This window comes from Erinaceus europaeus, chromosome 9 (assembly GCF_950295315.1).
Source record: "Erinaceus europaeus chromosome 9, mEriEur2.1, whole genome shotgun sequence".
Taxonomy (NCBI): domain Eukaryota; kingdom Metazoa; phylum Chordata; class Mammalia; order Eulipotyphla; family Erinaceidae; genus Erinaceus; species Erinaceus europaeus.
Genome location: NC_080170.1, coordinates 89,493,468 through 89,510,971, shown reverse-complemented (window position 1 = coordinate 89,510,971; position 17,504 = coordinate 89,493,468). Strand labels below are relative to the sequence as shown.

Below are 17,504 nucleotides of genomic sequence, written 5' to 3'. Positions count from 1 at the left end.
TTGTGATAAGTTTAATTACATAAGTTGGTAAACAACAACTGCTATTTTAATGACATGATTATGACAAAACATAACACTTCAAGATATCAAGAACCATTTTTGAAGAATCTCTAAAATACCCTAATGATGCACTTTCATTCTTCTATGTTCCTAGCTTTTTTTCTTTTGCACTCAGTTTGTTTACTAATATAAATAGAAATATAAAAATAAGTCATAATTTTGATTTTAACACTCTTTGAGGATGATCGCTATCAAAGTGCACTTTAAATAACTGAAGTAGATTTTTTTAACTCCATAGAAATTTAATTAAAAAAATTTTTATTATTTATTTTTTGGATAAAGACATCCAGAAATCAAGAGAAGTAGGGGAGACAGAGAGGGAGAGAGACTGAGACACCTGCAGCACTGCTTCACTGCTAGTGAAGTTTTCCCCATGCAGGTGGGGACCAGGGGCTCAAACCCGGGTCATTGTGCACTATAACATGTGCACTTAACCAGGTGCGCCACCACCTGGCCCCAATTTTCTTTTTTAATGAGAGAGACAGAAATACAGAAAGATCAGAACATTGCTTAGCTTGGGCTTAAGGTAGTGCTGGGGATTGAACCTGGGATCTTGGAGCCTCAGGCATGAAAAGTCTATTGCATAAACATTATGCTATCTCCTCAGCCCACAAAGATAGAATTTAAATTTTGAAGAAGATCTAATTCCATGTGACTATGGTGACTAATTTATCTTAATTAAATATATAAATTTAAAGACTGAAATAACAGTAGGGTAAACATTAATGTGACAGTACAGCTGGGATTAAGGAGTTAAGAGGCAACTAATCACAAAATTACATTCCCCTTTTAATAAAATATTAATAACTTGAATTATAATTCACTGTTGTTCTAAATAGTCAAAGCTAAATAAGTTCTTTATACCATCAAAAGTATTTACATACTAAAACCCTACTTAGGCAGAAACCATGCTTATATCATTTTAACGATTTGTGTCTTGATGCATAGATATTTAGAACCATCTTTTGCTTCTCAAGTCTAATGGAAGTCTGAAATTATTTTATATGAAAGTAACACCAGGGGACCCGGTGGTAGAACAGCAGGGTAAGCGCACGTGTGCGCTCAAGGACTGGCATAAGGTCCTTTCAGTTCGAGGCCCCGATGCCCCACTTCCAGGGCGGTCGCTTCACAAGTGAATCAGGTCTGCAGGTGTCTGTCTTCCCCTCCTCTCTCGATTTCTCTCTGTCCTGTCCAACAACTGCAGCAATAACAATAGAAACAATAATAACAACAAGGGCAACAAAAGCGGGAAAAATGGCCTCCAGGAGCAGTGGATTTCTAGTGCAGGCACCGAGCCCCAGCGATAACCGTGGAGACAAAATTAAAAAAATAAAGGGGCGGGGTGGTGGCGCACCTGGTTGAGCGCACATGTTACAATGCAAGGACCCAGCCAGGCTCGCGTCCCTGGTCCCCACCTACAGGGGAAAAGTTCACAAGTGGTGAAGCAGTGCTGCAGGTGTCTCTCTGTCTTTCTTCCTCTCTATCCCCCTTCCTTCTCGATTCCTGGCTGTCTTTATCCAATAAATAAATAAAAATAATTTTAAATTTTATTAAAAAATTAGGAAGAAAGAGACAGGCTGGGAGTATGGATCGACCTGTCAACGCCCATGTTCACTGGGGAAGCACTTACAGAAGCCAGACCTTCCACCTTCTTCACTCCGTAATAACCCTGGTCCATAATCCCAGAGGGATAAAGAATAGGAAAACTATCAGGGGATGGGATGGGATATGGAGTTCTGATGGTGGGAATTGTGTGGAGCTGTACCCCTCTTACCCTATGGTTTTGCTAATGTTTTCTTTTTATAAATAATAAATAAATAACACCAAATTTAAAATCTCACAAAACTAGGATATTATGTAAAATCAGTAAGATACCAGAGTAGCTGAAGTCAGTGGTTGTATTCCATTCACCTGGAGGGCTTATAAAAACATGGTTTAAATGACAGAAACCAGACCTTCCACCTTCTGCACCCCATAAAGTTCTTTGGTCCATACTCCCAGAGGGATAAAGAATAGTTAAGCTTCCAATGAAGGAGATGGGTCACAGAACTCTGGTGGTGGGAATTGTATGGAATTGTAACCCCTCTTAGCCCACATTCATGTCAATCATTATTAAACCACTAAAGAAAAAAAAAAGTGACTTAAAGGGTCCCACTATTAGTTTCTGACTCAGGAGAAATGAGAGGGAACTGAGTTTCTAGAAAGTTCCCTGATGATACCAGTTCTCCCAAGAACACCAAAGAGGACCAATGACTAAGAAACCAGTAAAAACTCAGCACCTTCTCCATCAAACTCAGTGGGAAATATCACTGGATCTCTCTTAACCAGTTACCATATCAGTTCTTAACTGGTACTCACAGTAGTCATGTCACTTGCATAACTTGGCTCCTGTCTGTTCAACTCCCCAAGCCCATCCCCTTGCTCTCCCCCTGGTCCAATAATATTGTTCAGATGTGCCTTGATAGCTGAATTCTGAAGTGTCAACTCAGCAATTCGTGCCATGATGTCCTTTCTTTGCATTAATGTCTCATTTGTTTTAAGCTGTTGTCCATCTCCCAAAACTGGGGGCTCGTCTAAGAATACAGTGTTTCTCAGCTGCTGAGTGTTTGAATGGGAACTGCAGAGGGGTTGTGAGATATTAACAAAAGGAGCTTGAGTTTTGTTCTCCACATCTTCTCCCATGTGAGATACCCTCCATCTCTGAGTGAACAGACGACTCTCTTCATTTGAATTCAGAATGGCTGGTGGAGAAGATAAGGTCTTCTTTTCCCAATTTTGATCCTTCTCAATTAATTCCACAGCTGAAGGAATTCGTGGAGCAGGGCGTGTTTGAACAGTTCTTCTCAAAACTATAGATAAAAATTAAAGCATAAAGTATCATTTTAGCCATAGACTGCCAATATAATCGTCTTATTAGCATATTAGCATGGTATTAGAGCACTATTTCAACAGAACAGTTTGACTTCTGAATACCTAATTTATTTCATCAGGGATCGTAACAGCAGTCAGTGCACCACTATCAATCATGTACAAATAATTTTGTAATTCTTAAAGGTTTATTAGTATATTTATGGAAAATCATCTGCCAAGTTCACATTTTAGTACATATCTAACTCTTTATTTGGGGATCTCTTTATCTGGGAAATTTGACGGTAAATACAATAGTTTTTACATGGATAACATTTCTTAGTTTTCCACATAACAATACAAACCCCACTAGGTTCTCTGCCATCATGTTCCAGGACCTGAACTCTCCTCCCCCCCACCCACCCCAGAGTCTTTTACTTTGGTGCAAGGCAATTCTTTTAAATACATTTCTTAAGTGTAATGCATTCCTGGAAGGTTTAGGAATGAAAGTAAGAAAACTAGTAAGAAATTATGGTAGTCTGACAGAAAGGTAATTGTAGCTTTAAGATATATTGGCTACTAAGACGGAAGAAAGCAAATAAATTTGAGAAAGATTTTGGCAATAGAATAAACTGAAAATAGGGAATGAAGAAGAAACACAGATAAAGATGGATACACAACTGAGTGAAAAGTGATGCCTTTTACTGAGTTGGAGAAGATGAAGAGGTGGAAAAGGAGAAAGAAGAAAAAAAGGAGAAGGGAGAGGAGGGAAAAAGAAGGAGAACAAAGGGGTAGAGGAGAGGAAGAAGGGGGAATATCAAGAATTCAACTTGAGTTTTTCCTCAAAAACTTAAAAATAGAGATTCTATACAATCCAATGATCCCACATCTGTATATTTGCTGGATGAATATAAAAGTGTTAATCCAAAGAGATGTATGTACTCTTATGCTTATTGCAGCATAGTTTATAATATTCAAGAACTATGAACAACCTAAGCGTCCATCAACTTGAATGGATAAAGATGTAGTGTAGGTACACAACAGAATACTACTCAGCTATAAAGAAGAAATTTTGCCATTTACAAGAATATGAGTGAACCTAAATGCACCATATTATTTCACTCACATATGCTATATATATAAAAAAACAGATGGCTCAATAAAACAATAATCAATTTTATACTGTAAAAACAATGTTTACAGATAAAGAAAGGAAGGAAAGGAAATATAAATCAAGACAAAGGGGATGTATATGTTACTTTTCAGTGATTCACTCATGAAGCTTAATACAGTGTTAGTTTGATAAAAGAAAACTATATTTAAAATATTATGCTAAAAAGTTGCTATTCCATTCCCCTACATAAGATTACTAGCAAATATAATTTTTCAAACAATAAAGTAGTCCAACTTTTGAAGACCATTCATAAAACCCAAATTAAGAATCTCTGAGTATCAACAAAGCATTTTAAAAATGTATTTATAATTACACATGTACTACAAAAGTGACACTAAAGCTATTTTTAATTACTTACTGAATTTCATTATGAAATTCCCTTACTGGCCAAAAACTTATGATGAGAAAAAGGTTAATAATCATATCTGATTACCAAACCCTTAGCATTACAGTTCTCTCCTTTTCCTGGTTAAACTTCACTACTCTGTGTTAAAATCTCTCCATATTTCTTACCTCAGGACCAGTATAGATTCAAAAGAAATGACTTTACTCCTTATTTTTGATCCTCTGATCTGAGTTTAATATTTATAATGTCTAATGTCATAAATATATAATAAAATTCAAAGTCACATTTCACCAGAGGTATAACACACGTTATATAAACTACCCTAAAAATCTTTCAGCATAAATGCTATGTATAACAGCCAATGCATTTTAAAATTCTGTTAGTAGGTAATAATTAATCAATATATTATATATATGAAGCATAAAAACCAAATATTATATAACACTAGAAGAAGACTGCTTACCATCCTGCAGAGGAGAGAATTCTGAGTTACTCTTTTGTCTAGGTGGTGTTAACAACACAGCAGGCTCAAAGATATGTGTTGGGAAATTGTTGGTCAGATTCACATTATCTGGAAGGTTTGGCACCTGGGACAGTTTAACAGGCAAATCTTCCTGTGCAAATTCAACCACCTCTTCTGCTCTGAACGTTAACGGTATGGAGAGATCAGCATTTATGGCTGAACCTTCTGAAGAAGAAGATAGCCTATTAATACTTCATGGAACTCTGGGCGCATTTCATGTATTTATACTTGAGTGTGTTTCCACAGAGTTCTAAAGCAATGGCTTCTAGAGCCTTCACTTCATGAGCTATATCCTCCTTTAATAAGGAGGAAAAGGCAAGGTTCTTATGGAGCCAGCATATTAAGATGCATAAGATGTAAAGAAAAATGTCATCAGCACAAATAACTTTGCTGGCAAAATAAAAGAAAGAGAGGGGGAGAGAGATAAAGAAAGATAGAAAGAAAGAAAGAAAGAAAGAAAGAAAGAAAGAAAGAAAGAAAGAAAGAAAGAGAGGGGGAGATAGAGAGAGGAGAGGGAGGGAGGGAGGGAGGGAGGGAGGGAGGGAGGGAGGAAGGAAGGAAGGAAGGAAGGAAGGAAGGAAGGAAGGAAGGAAGAGTCAACAGAGAGGAAGGAAGGAAGGAAGGAAGGAAGGAAGGAAGGAAGGAAGGAAGGAAGGAAGGAAGGAAAGAAAGGAAAGTCACCACAAATGAACAAAAAGTTAGGAATTTCTAAAATTTTGTATTTTTCCCTAACACTATTTCTTCTCTATCTAGACAAGAGGCACTGTTATAAAAGTGCTATTATAAAAGTTACTCAATTCTCACTGGACTAAGGAGCTACTTTTTATTTGTGTAGCTTTGCAAAGTTAGCCACCCTCTATAAGATAACAGTTTTTTTTATCTAAAATATGCAGATAACCATAAAACTTTCCTCCTAAGCCATCAAATGAAATGGCATATGTAAAAAGCTACCTGGCACAGACCAAATATTCAATAGTTGGTGGAAACAGTTGTGACAGTTACAGTGGTGACAATGCTATACATACATAACAGTCAATAATTCCATATAAGTCTAAGGTTTTGTTTATTCTATAAATATTATAATGTCAACCTGGGATAATAAGACTATACTCACCTGGATTATCTATAATCCTTCCACTTGTGACTCCTCTTTCTGATGCCTGTTTTTCATTGATATTATTTACCACAGAACAGTTCTTAATGGCCTGTGTGAGTGATTTAAGTTGCTCATCTGTTGAAGCCATGTACCGTTGAAGTTTTGCCTAAAGAAGAATGAAATAACATCATTTACATATCAGACATCAAATTATCATTTAGATGCAATAAGATGGTGGTTTGGTTGAAATATGCTGACACCTATCTTGAGGAAATGTGGGAATAAGTTCTTGTGACAATAAAAATTCTGTAAATCATCATTTCCTCAATAAAGTGATGCTGGAGTTAAAAAAAATATCACCTACATATTCTAAATACTCTAGGAACCTTAGAATTGCACTAAAACAATGGGTTGTCTTCATGTTTGGACTACTTCATATTGTGATGCTATGAACATAAATGTACAAATATTTCTTTCAATAGGTGTTTTTGTGTTCTTTAGACAGATCTGTAGGAGATCTACAGATCACAGGCATCACGGTCTAACAAGGCCAAAAACTGGAGGATAAAGGTGAGTGGGCACTGGTAACTCAGTGCACTGTGCTAGAGAAGGAGCTAGCTTAGTGTTGGGAATGGTGTGCAGATACCAATTGTGAAAGATGAGACATTGCACCCATATGACAATAAATTATTTCCTTAATAAACTGATTTTAAAAAATCTGTCACACCATGTCTATTCTCCACTCACATCTCTTCAGTGCCTTTTCAACTCATAAAAATACTCAGCACCTTCCACCTTCTGCATCCCATAATGACGTTGGGTCCATTCTCCCAGAGGGTTAAAGAATAGGAAAGCTATCAAGGGAGGGGATGGGATATGGAGTTCTGGTGTTGGGAATCGTGTGGATTTGTACTCCTCTTATCCTATGGTTTTGTCAAGGTTTCCTTTTTATAAATAAAAAAATTAAAAAATAATAATAAAAAAAATACTCAGCATGTAAGTTCCTACATCATCTATCTGATCTTCTTTATCTACCACTATGTTCTTTCCTACTTCCATGCCTGTCACACTGATATCTTTTGATATTTCTGAGCTTAACAGCTACACTCCCACTATAAGATTTGCATTTATTATTTGTGTGTGTGTGTGTGTGTGTGTGTGTGTGTGTAGAATGCTTTTCTCCAAGCTATCTTCATGTTTACTACCTTATCTCCTCAAAAGTCAACATCTCTGACAGATTGTTTTTCTTTAGACACTGTCACCACCTAATTCACAATACATCTCTTTTTTTCCCCCTAGATTTATTTAGAACGTAAGTTCCATGGGGGTAAAGATCTCTTTCTTTCTTTTTTAAAAGTTTATTTATTTATTAATGAGAGAGAGAGAGAGAATATCAGAAATCACTCTGGTACATGTGCTGCCAGGGATTGAACTCAGGATCTCATGCTTGAGAATCAGTGCTTTATCTACTCCGACACCTCCCAGATCATTTTTTTTTTTTCATCACTATGTCTCCTGTCCTTAAAACAGTGCCAGGTCCACAACAGGTACTCAATAAAGATTTACTGAACAAAATAAAACATTTAAAAACTATCCATCTCCAAATAATTGAAAACATATGCCCATGAATAGTATAAATATTATAGTAGCTGAATGTACATGAATATTATAGCAGTATTCATTATTCATTCACAATAAACAAAATCCAGAAACAAGTTTAATGTTAATTGATGAATGAATAACTAAAATGTGGAAAAAAATAACTAAAATAAAATGTGGCAAATTCATATAAAAGAATATTACTGAACAAGAAGTAAGGTACTGGTCCATATGTTAATGTGGATGAACTTTGAAAGACATTATGCTAATTAAAAGATAAAATATATCTCACAGTGTAAAATTCCACTTATATAAAATTTCCAAACCTGGCAATCTATAGCAGCATAAAGTAGATTTGAGGTTTCCAGAGATCAACATAGAAAAGGACAGACAGAGAAAGACGGCTAGAGTATGGGGTTTCTCTTTGGGGTGGCGAAAATGTTCTGGAATTAGATGATGGTACTAGTATATGATTCAGTGAATATATTGAAAACCACTTAACTATATACTTGAAAGGGGTAGATTTAAATGCTATAGAAACATCAATTTTTTAAACTGTATGTTATAAGCTTAATGTCCGTTTACATAAATAAAACTTGTCTATTTTTTTCTTTTCCCTTTCAGCTGATAAATAACAGGAATAATAACTACTAGTTGAGTACAAAAAATAGTAAAATTTTCTCTGCCCTCAAGCATTTCAGTTTTGGTGACAGGTGTGTAAAGCACAAAACAATCTTTTGAATATAATAGGAGTAATAGCCAAACAACAATCAAAAGTGTGCAAATTTGTATAGAATATCCTGTAAATCTTTTTTTTAAAGGAGCAATTAACAAGATAAGTGACAAAGAGTACTTGTCTAAGAGATAAGAATATAGTTTAAGTAACTCTTAAGAGAATCATTCTGTTGTTTCGAAACTAAAAGCAGCTATCATAACACTTATATCACATTCTGGATAAAGAACCATATACTGGTAGTTATAGAAATACTATTCTGTCTTCCCCACTATACAGTATGTTTTATAAACACATAATTTATATACCATTCATTTTTCAAACACAAAATTATAGAGCTTATCTGAGTACCTGGATAGTAGTATTTTCTTCTCTAAGAAAAAGAATTTCAGCTGTCAGAGCATCAATGAGCTCTCGATGATCACCTAATACTTGTTCCAGTTGCTGCCTTGTCTCTACTTCTTTACGTAGTTGAAGTTCACTCTAAAAACAATTAAAAAAAACCTCCCATTAATAGCACCACATGCTGGAAATGAAGTTTCCACTAAAAACTGTCAAAGAAGATAAGACTGTTACAAAGAAGTACATATTATGTGGCTATACTGAGAATTAAATATTTTTATTAAAAAGTCTGTATTTCATTGAAATGTACTCCTTTATCTAACTCTTCTTTAAAGAGAATAAAACAAATAGAATGATTTAATAGTAAACTACAATTCTTACAGAAGAACATAGAGGGAAGTGTGTATACATACTGGCTGATTATAAATATATATATATATTTTTAAGAATACATTGGTATCTGGTAATTACTGATAGTTACAGAAAGAAAACAAGCTTGCTTCATGGAATGATGCAGATTTGACATCACAAGCCTTTCAATATCTTTGGATTCATACCATGTAATAGTATCAATTCAAAATTTTCACTGTTAAAACCTTTAATTTTTTTGAGAGAGCCTAGTCCTAGGAATTCCTGATTTAAGGGTAGAAGAAAGGCGGGTTTTTCTAAGTCAGACAGTAGGTTAAATCTTTCACTAAAAAAGCAATATTGGCTAAACAACTGCAGATCAACAGAAACATCTGAATTGATGGTAAATCGACTGTTTTAGATAAAATTTCCTTTACATTTTTAGCCATATTTGTTTTAACAAATTTAAATGTATGTTTAATTTTTAAAAGATAAAATGCATGACAAGCTCTAAATAAATCCACATTGAGATTATTCACAAGTTTTTAAAAAGAAATTATTATTTTTTCCCTCAAGGATTATTGCTGGGGCTCGGTGCCTGCACCCTGCATCCACTACTCCTGGAGGCTATTTTTCCCCTTTTGTTACCCTTGTTTCTCATTGTTATTATTATTGTTGTTGTTGTCATTGCTGTCATTCTTGTTGGATAGGACAGAGAGAAATCCAGAGACGAGGGGAAGACAGAGGAGGGAGAGAAAGATAGACACCTGCAGACATGCTTCACCGCCTGTGAATCGACCCCTCTGCAGGTGGGGAGCCGGGGGCTTGAACCAGGATCCCTACCACCCATCCTTGTGCTTTTTGCAAAAAGGCATGTGTGCTTAACCCCCCTGCGCTACCACCCAACCCCCAAAAAGAAATTCTTATTTTATAAATTATTTTTGACAATAAATTACCTTCCATTTTAGACACTGAAATTAAATCTACATCTTATAGAAAAAGATGAATTTTGTAAATCAGTGTGTATAGTGTCTACCAATCTCCAAAGAATATTAAAGTGAGAACAGAAAGTAGGAAAAAAATAACATATTAGTAGTCTAATTTATTTTCTTTTTTTCAATTTCCAACAAGTTTTTCCAATTCCAACATCAGTTATTGAGTAAATACTGATTTATAGAATTTCTGTTGTCACAAGGCTACATTTCCACATTTCCTCAAGATATGATCAGTACATTTAACCTCCAACCAAACCACCATCTTATTGCATTATAGGGACTTAGTCCCCAAACTCCCCTTAGTAATCTTTCCTCCCCACTTCTGAGTCTTCAAATTTGCAGCAGTAGACTATATATAACCCATTATAAGTAGTTTGTTTTCATCTATAACTAGCAAACAGAATTAACACAAGTTACAAATTTATTACTAAACGTATTTACCTCACTAATTATATTATACTAAAGCTATTATTAAAATCAGAGCGGGGGATATAGTTCTAAATGATAGGGCATGCGATTTGTAAGCCTAAGGACTCAGGTTCCATCTCCAGCAATACAATGTGCCAGAGCTGATCAGTGCTTTTGTCTCTCACTTTTCTCTTTAAGAAAAATATCTTAATAAATAAATAGGATCAGGCAGATAGGCAGTAGCAGTACACACAACTTGCATTCAAGAGGCCCAAGTTCAATACCCAGCACCACCAATAACCAGCACAGAATGGTGTCCTGATCAAATTTTAAAAACGGGGGGGGGTGGGGGGGGGTGGGTGGTGGGAGTCGGGCGGTAGTGCAGCGGGTTAAGCGCATGTGGCGCAAAGCACAAGGACCTTCGAGCCCCCGGCTCCCCACCTGCAGGGGAGTCGCTTCACAGGCAGTGAAGCAGGTCTGCAGGTGTCTGTCTCTCCTCCTCTCTGTCTTCCCCTCCTCTCTCCATTTCTCTCTATTCTATCCAACAATGACGACATCAATAACAACAACAATAATAACTACAACAATAAAAACAACAAGGGCAACAAAAAGGGAATAAATATTTTTTTTAAACTTTCAAAAAAAAAAAAAAAAAACAACGGGTGGATGGGTGACAATAGGAGAGCACTTTGGTGGAGTGTAAGGTGTACTAACATATATTTTGGTGGAATGTGAAATTATACCTGAGACAACACAGTCCTGTTCAACAGCATTTTCTCAATAATTAAAATACAGCAGTAAGTTAGTTTAAAATGTAAAACTGCCCAAGGAATTAGTACTGTAGGTAGATTTGTACATCTGAGGTTCTCACTTTGATCCCCAGCATTGACATAATGTGCCAGTTTCTGGTGTTCTCTAATAAACACACTTTCTGTGGGAAAAAAAAAAATCAGTATCACTGAACAGGTGTCTTGTTATCAGAATGAAGAAGGAAATTAATATGATAAATTTTCTCTGTTGACAATCTAAAACCGAGGTATGTTAAACAAAGCTATTCATAAGGGTGAAGCGTTTGCTAACTACGGGCAGTGTGTGGTTGCCAAGAACTGACTGGCCGGCCTTGAATTTGGAGGCGGTTCTGAATTCGGAAAATAATTGCTCACATGCCGAACACTTACAGCCACAGCATTCGGTTATGTGGAGCTAAGGCTCCATGACTGTGCCAAACATTCTGAATTTTCGTGGACCCCAAATTCTCGAAATACGATTTTCTTAGTACTCACTGGTTCAGAGAAATAGTGTCAGAAATTAAATTTGTTTTGGTCAGAGCCATGAGGAATCAAGCTGCTGGCTTTCTTCTCTCACTCGGGATGGCACTACTCCTGCCTCACGCACCTACCGCAGCCCAGGATCCACCATTTGGTTTACTGATAAATCAAGGCAGCCCTCTCTCTAATGTCGAATATGAACGCTTCTTCACACTGTTGACCCCAACCTGGAAGGCAGAGAGTATCTGCAAGCACCGTATTACGTATGGCTGCCAGAACCCCAGCCTCCTCCAGCTGGACCAATATGAAAACCACGGTTTGGTGCCTGAAGGGACTGTGTGCTCCAACATTCCTTACGCGCCTATGTTTGAATCCTTCTGCCAGTTTACTCATTTTCGTTGCGCCAACCGTATCTTCTACGCCAAGAGAGTGCAGTGTTCACAGTCTGTCTCAAGTCTCAAGGAGGGAGACTTTATCACTGAGGGACTAGACACCACCACGACCTCCCCAGTCTCCTCTCACGCCACTGCCTCTACCGTCACAGAAGAACGCGCCTTCCAGTCGAGGCTAGAGTTGATTTATAAAAATCAAAAAGCAGCGAGAGGCCATATCCCCGCAGATGCACCAGCTCACTGAAAACAGAATCGATTGTAGACAGACTCACAACTTGGAAACGTCACAATAGAGGCTTATTTTTCCTGAAGTGACCTAGTGAAGTGTCCCCCACGAAATTTCCTCTTTCAACTATGCTAACACCATTTTCTGAATATATGATGCATGCAGAAGAAATTCCTTCCCACTCATTTCTGATTATCTCAGTGTCAGCTTTCTCATCTCAAAAATAAAGTCTCGTTTGGGAAGGTGATGTTTTTGAGAGTTCTCTTCATAGCTCCTTACTTGTTACAAATAATCATATATAATTTCAATTTTTTTTTTTTTACAAAAAGTCTTATGTAAAGCTTTAAAACTGCTTCTTGATTTTATGGTGGGATATGAGATTTTAAAGACAGTAAATTTGAATTATTCTTTCACTTGTAATTAAGTAAAACTAATATGGCTATTATATTTTCACTGGTTCTTGAAATGTCTGATGAAATGTACACTGAACTATTTTAATTTACTTTTACCATTACTACAATTTTATTGGCAGTGGAGCTGATTGCTATCATTTAAAAATGTTTTCCATATTAGCAAGTTTTATTTGCAGATTTAGAAATCGAAAATTTTATCAACTGGAAGGCATGAAAACTATTCAAACTAAAAAATGAATGACTGTTTAATGGAATAGAGTTGTGAATTATTTAAACACAACATGGTGATATATCATAATTATCAGTTAAGAAAAAATAAGCTTTACTAAATTGTAAAAATAAAAAAGGGAGGGAGGAAGAAACTATTCAAATCTGACTTTTTTCTTTGAAGAATAAAATACATTAAGTACAGATTTTTTTATAGGGGGGTCAGGAGATAGCCCAGCTGCTAGAATTCACATTTGACCATGCCAGTGGACAAGACTCGAATCCCTGATGACCACATGAGAGCACAAGAGTGGTGAGCAGTACTGTGAAGTGTGATGTCCCTCTTCTTCCTCTGTCTGTCTGTCTGTCTCTCTCTGTTTTTTATCCTTTATGGGGATGGGGGTGAGGGAGTGCCCACCAGGAGCAAAGAAATCATGTGAACAAAAAACGCCAGCAAAGACCTTGAGGCAAAAAAGAAAAAGAAAAAAAAAAGTGTTTTTTTTTTTGTTGTTGTTGTTGGTGGTGGTGGTGGTGGTTTTCAAAAACCCATACATTTCTGCTAGCACTACGAGGACAGTCTAACAACCTCATGCTCTTACCTCTTTAAGGTACCGAACCAGGCGACAGAGAGAGCTCACCAGCGATAAAGTGAAACCTGTAAGTCCCTGACTGTTCTGCAATCCCTTGACCTCACGTCCTGTCCACCGTTCATATTCTTCCATTTCATGTTCCACTTCATGTATCATGTGTTTAAGGACATCCAGGCTGGGGTTACTGCAACCAGGGTCTGTGGAGGCTGTGCTAGCTGATAGCATCTTGTTCTTCTGTTTGGAAGGATCATGCAAATCCTGTTTTCTTTTCACTGATAAAGATAAAAAACAAACAAAAAAAAAACCCATTCTATTTTAGGACTGGTAGAAAAATACAAGAAAACTACTAGAAAAAAAAACTTGATATGTTGTTCATAATGTTAAAGTGTTATAGAAGCCATCACCATTTTTTAAATAAAAATCTATATAGTTTAAAGCAGGTCTATAAACATTTATAATAAATATACTAGCACCATGTTTCTACAGAGTTGCACTGAATAAGAGGAAGGAAATTTTAGGTGAACCTAACGATGAATTTATGTGGGGGAAGAAAAGCACTTAAAAGATAACTATATTAAGGGGGCAAGGCGGTAGTGCAGAGGATTAAGTGCATATCACGCGAAGCACAGGAACTGGTGTAAGGATCCTGGTTCGAGCCCCCAGCACCAGACCTGCGGGGGGTAAGGGGGTCACTTCACGGGTGAAGCAGGTCTGCAGGTGTCTTTCTCTCCCCCTCCATGTCTTCCTGTTCTCTCTCGATGTCTCTCTATCCTATTCAACAATAGCAATGGCAACAATAACAACTAGGGCAACAAAAATGGGAAAAAATGGCCTCAGGAGCAGTGGATTTATAGTGTAGGCACAGAGCTACTGCAATAACCCTAGAGGCAAAAAAAAAAGAGAGAGATTAAGTTACTTGTTTAATAATTCATTTTTATAATTGAGGGACTGCACCTTTATTTACTAGTTGTTTTTGCTTTCTTGTGTTCAGCACTTTTTCTACACCATAGCTTGAGTCTAGACTCTCAGTAGATTCTTCAGACTGAAGTCTAAGGTGGATTTTCTTAACAGCATCAGTAGCATTTAGAGCAACTAAAAGGAAGAATATTTTCAAAATTATTTCAAAAGAGCAAAAAAAAAAAGTTAAAACACCTCAATTAACAAATCAATCAGTATTTCAGTCACGCAGACTAAAATAATCAAAATATTTCTTTAAAAATTACTGTGTTCAAGAAAGATCATAATGAAACAACCCACTATTCTGAGAAATAATACAATAAGAGGACAAACCTTTTTGTTCCCCTGACGGAGAAGCAGATGATGATGGAGTTCCTGACGGGATTGTTATTTGTGACTGTGTTGCTATTTTCTGCTGAACATCAGTCCACAGTTTGTTTATTAACTCAGAATTATCTTCCTTTAGTTGATGGAGAAATCTATCAATTATAGGTCAACAAGTATTACAATCCACAGTACTATCATTTAAATTCTTCAAAGCTCACTGATTTAAAAAAAACTTTTTAATAAGTTATAATCAAAGACAAATATTTTTAACCTATAGGATACAAATTTAAATGTCAGTCTTTTTAAGTGTGAGAAAGAATACCTCATGTCCTTTCCACTTTCCTATCTACCTGACTTCTAAGCAGGATTTTTTTTGTCCTTTCTGAAGTTTCACTATATAGGCTCTTTCCTCTCTTTTCTTAAAGAAAGTCTATGGCTTTCTCCTTTCTGGTTTCAATAAGGGAGTCTGTTCTTAGACAACAATCTATTCATCACTGAGTACTGACGGGTGAATGGGGTGGGGGGGAGAGAGCGCTAGTTCAGAGATTACAGAGTTAAACATTTTGCTGTAATCTTTATCACTGATAAAGCTGGTATTTTAATTTCTAATTGTATGATTTAATTGTCTATTTCTCAGCTGGATTAAGACTTAAAAGAGTGGTCTGGGAGGTGGCACAGTGGATAAAACATTGAACTCTCAAACGGGAAGTCCTGAGTTCAATCCCTGGTAGCACATGTACCAGAATGATGTCTGGTTCTTTCTCTCTGTCCCCCTATCTTTCTCATTAATAAATAAATAAAATATTTAAAAAAGAGACTTAAAAGAGGTAGCAGGCCAAAAAGTGGAAGAAAAAAAAAAAAAGAAAAGTAGTTCACTAGTTGATATTTACAATACAGAATATCCAAACAATAAAATATTTTTCAACCATAATAAGGATAAATATATGCCATAATATGAATCAATACTGAAAGCATTATGCTAAGAGATATGAAAAAGAAAGGATCATTGCATGGTGTGTATGTGTATGTGTATTCACTGGAAATTGCTCTATTGGTAGGAATATATAGACACTATGGAAACCAGTATAGAGGTCACAAAAAAATTAAAAGTAGAAATACCATATGGCCAGCAATCCCACTTCTGAATATATATCTAAAGAAAATGAAAGCAGGATCCTGAAGAAATATTTACATTCTCATGTTCACTGTTTCATTATTCACTCATATCATAGCCAAAAATATGGAAACAACCAAGGGATCTGTTAAAGGATGAATGGATAAAGGAGACACATACACACACACACACACACACACACACACACACACACACACACACACATATAATAGAATATAATTCAGCATTGAGGAAGAAGAAAATCCTGCCATTCTGTAGTAATGTGAACGAGGGCATTATGGTAAGTGAGATGACGAAGAGAAGTACTATATAATTTATATGTGAAACATTAATAATGCCAAACCCATACAGAATGATGGTTATCAGGGAGGGGTTAGAGAAGAGAGGAAATAAAGACAAAATGGGTATAGTTTTTCAGTTATAAGATGAAATAATTTCTGGATATCGAGTTCATAGCATGATGATTACAGTTAATAACCTGTCTGTAGTCATGTTAGACTGAGTGTTTAGGGATTTATCTAGTTCATTCTCATTGTCTTCTGTCTGGCTGTGAACAGTTCCTTCATCATCATCATCATCATCGTCGTCGTCGTCATCTACTTCATTAAGAGCCTTCATCAACACAAAAATAAAAATGCAGAAATTAGTTGCATATACATACTCATACTTCTTTTTGTCATATTAAAAAAAAAAAGTACACAGCAAGGAAGACAGCATGATGGTTAAAAAAAGACTTTCATGTCTAAGGCTCTGAAGTCCCAAGTTCAGTCCCCTACACAACCAAAGCCAGAGCTGAGTAATGTTCCGGTGGCGGGGGGGGGGGGAGTACCTTCTCCTAAGTTAAGCTGAGCAATGTTCTGGTAGGGGGGGAAATGTACCTCCTCCTAAGTTAATCTTTCCACATGTGTTTTGGAACCACTACCCTCTTGCCACCTCCTGGCATCAACTGTCCCTGTTTTCTTCTATGTCTTTTTTATATATTTATTTATTTATTTATTTATTTATTGGATAGAGGCAACCAGAAATTGAGAGGGAAGGGATAGAGGGAGAAAGACAGAGAGACACCTGCAGCCCTGCTTCACCACTCACAAAGCTTTCCCCCTGCAGGTGGGGACCGGGGGCTCAAACCCGTGTCCTTGTGTACTGTAATCTGTATGCCACCACCCGGCCCCCTTCCATGTCATTTTCATCTCTCTCAGTACCAGCTTTGGCTCACCTACATTTAAAGATAAGAAAGTCTCTCCCAACCTATCTTGTGTCCCCATAGCCCTTCTCAGTTTACTACCTCTACCATCTCTCACTAAATTTCTGGAATTGTCTGCAACTTCTCATTCACCATCTATACTTTACAACTTTGCTCATCCCCTCCATGCCACTACTATAGCCCTGTACAAAAATAAAATTCAGTATATTTACTTCTGAAGATTTCTCAGTTTTTGTCTGCCTTTACTTTTTTGGTTCATCAGCAATCAATACTTAATACCTTCAAATCATGGCACACACTGTTTTTCTGCCACA

The 17,504-nt window shown here is 36.6% G+C and overlaps 2 protein-coding genes across 11 annotated transcripts in view; one reads left to right on the top strand and one right to left on the bottom strand.

Moving 5' to 3' along the window:
* Positions 1 to 17,504, bottom strand: part of SPICE1 (spindle and centriole associated protein 1) — a 50,935-nt gene that overhangs the window by 10,095 nt on the left and 23,336 nt on the right. For 8 of the 10 annotated variants that reach the window (XR_009551655.1, XR_009551656.1, XR_009551654.1 and 5 more), the window contains 8 exons: positions 16,465 to 16,598; positions 14,858 to 15,003; positions 14,522 to 14,659; positions 13,577 to 13,839; positions 8,730 to 8,861; positions 6,065 to 6,212; positions 4,891 to 5,115; positions 2,419 to 2,909 (listed from right to left, as the gene is read on the bottom strand). Coding sequence is in view for 7 of the 10 variants with exons in the window: in XM_060198356.1 (XP_060054339.1) it covers positions 2,419 to 2,909; positions 4,891 to 5,115; positions 6,065 to 6,212; positions 8,730 to 8,861; positions 13,577 to 13,839; positions 14,522 to 14,659; positions 14,858 to 15,003; positions 16,465 to 16,598 (1,677 nt within the window). In the remaining 3 variants the exon portion in view is untranslated. The remainder of the gene's footprint in view (positions 1 to 2,418; positions 2,910 to 4,890; positions 5,116 to 6,064; positions 6,213 to 8,729; positions 8,862 to 13,576; positions 13,840 to 14,521; positions 14,660 to 14,857; positions 15,004 to 16,464; positions 16,599 to 17,504) is intronic. The other 2 variants (XM_060198357.1, XM_060198360.1) reach the window with 2 other exon arrangements.
* Positions 11,637 to 12,604, top strand: LOC132540463 (acrosin-binding protein-like). Its single transcript, XM_060198362.1, has one exon. The coding sequence runs from the start codon at positions 11,803 to 11,805 to the stop codon at positions 12,373 to 12,375; it is 573 nt and encodes a 190-aa protein (XP_060054345.1). The 5' UTR covers positions 11,637 to 11,802; the 3' UTR covers positions 12,376 to 12,604.

Coding starts and splice junctions, on each gene's coding strand:
- LOC132540463 (XM_060198362.1), top strand. CDS start 11,803: ATGAGGAATCAAGCTGCTGGCTTTCTTCTCTCACTCGGGATGGCACTA.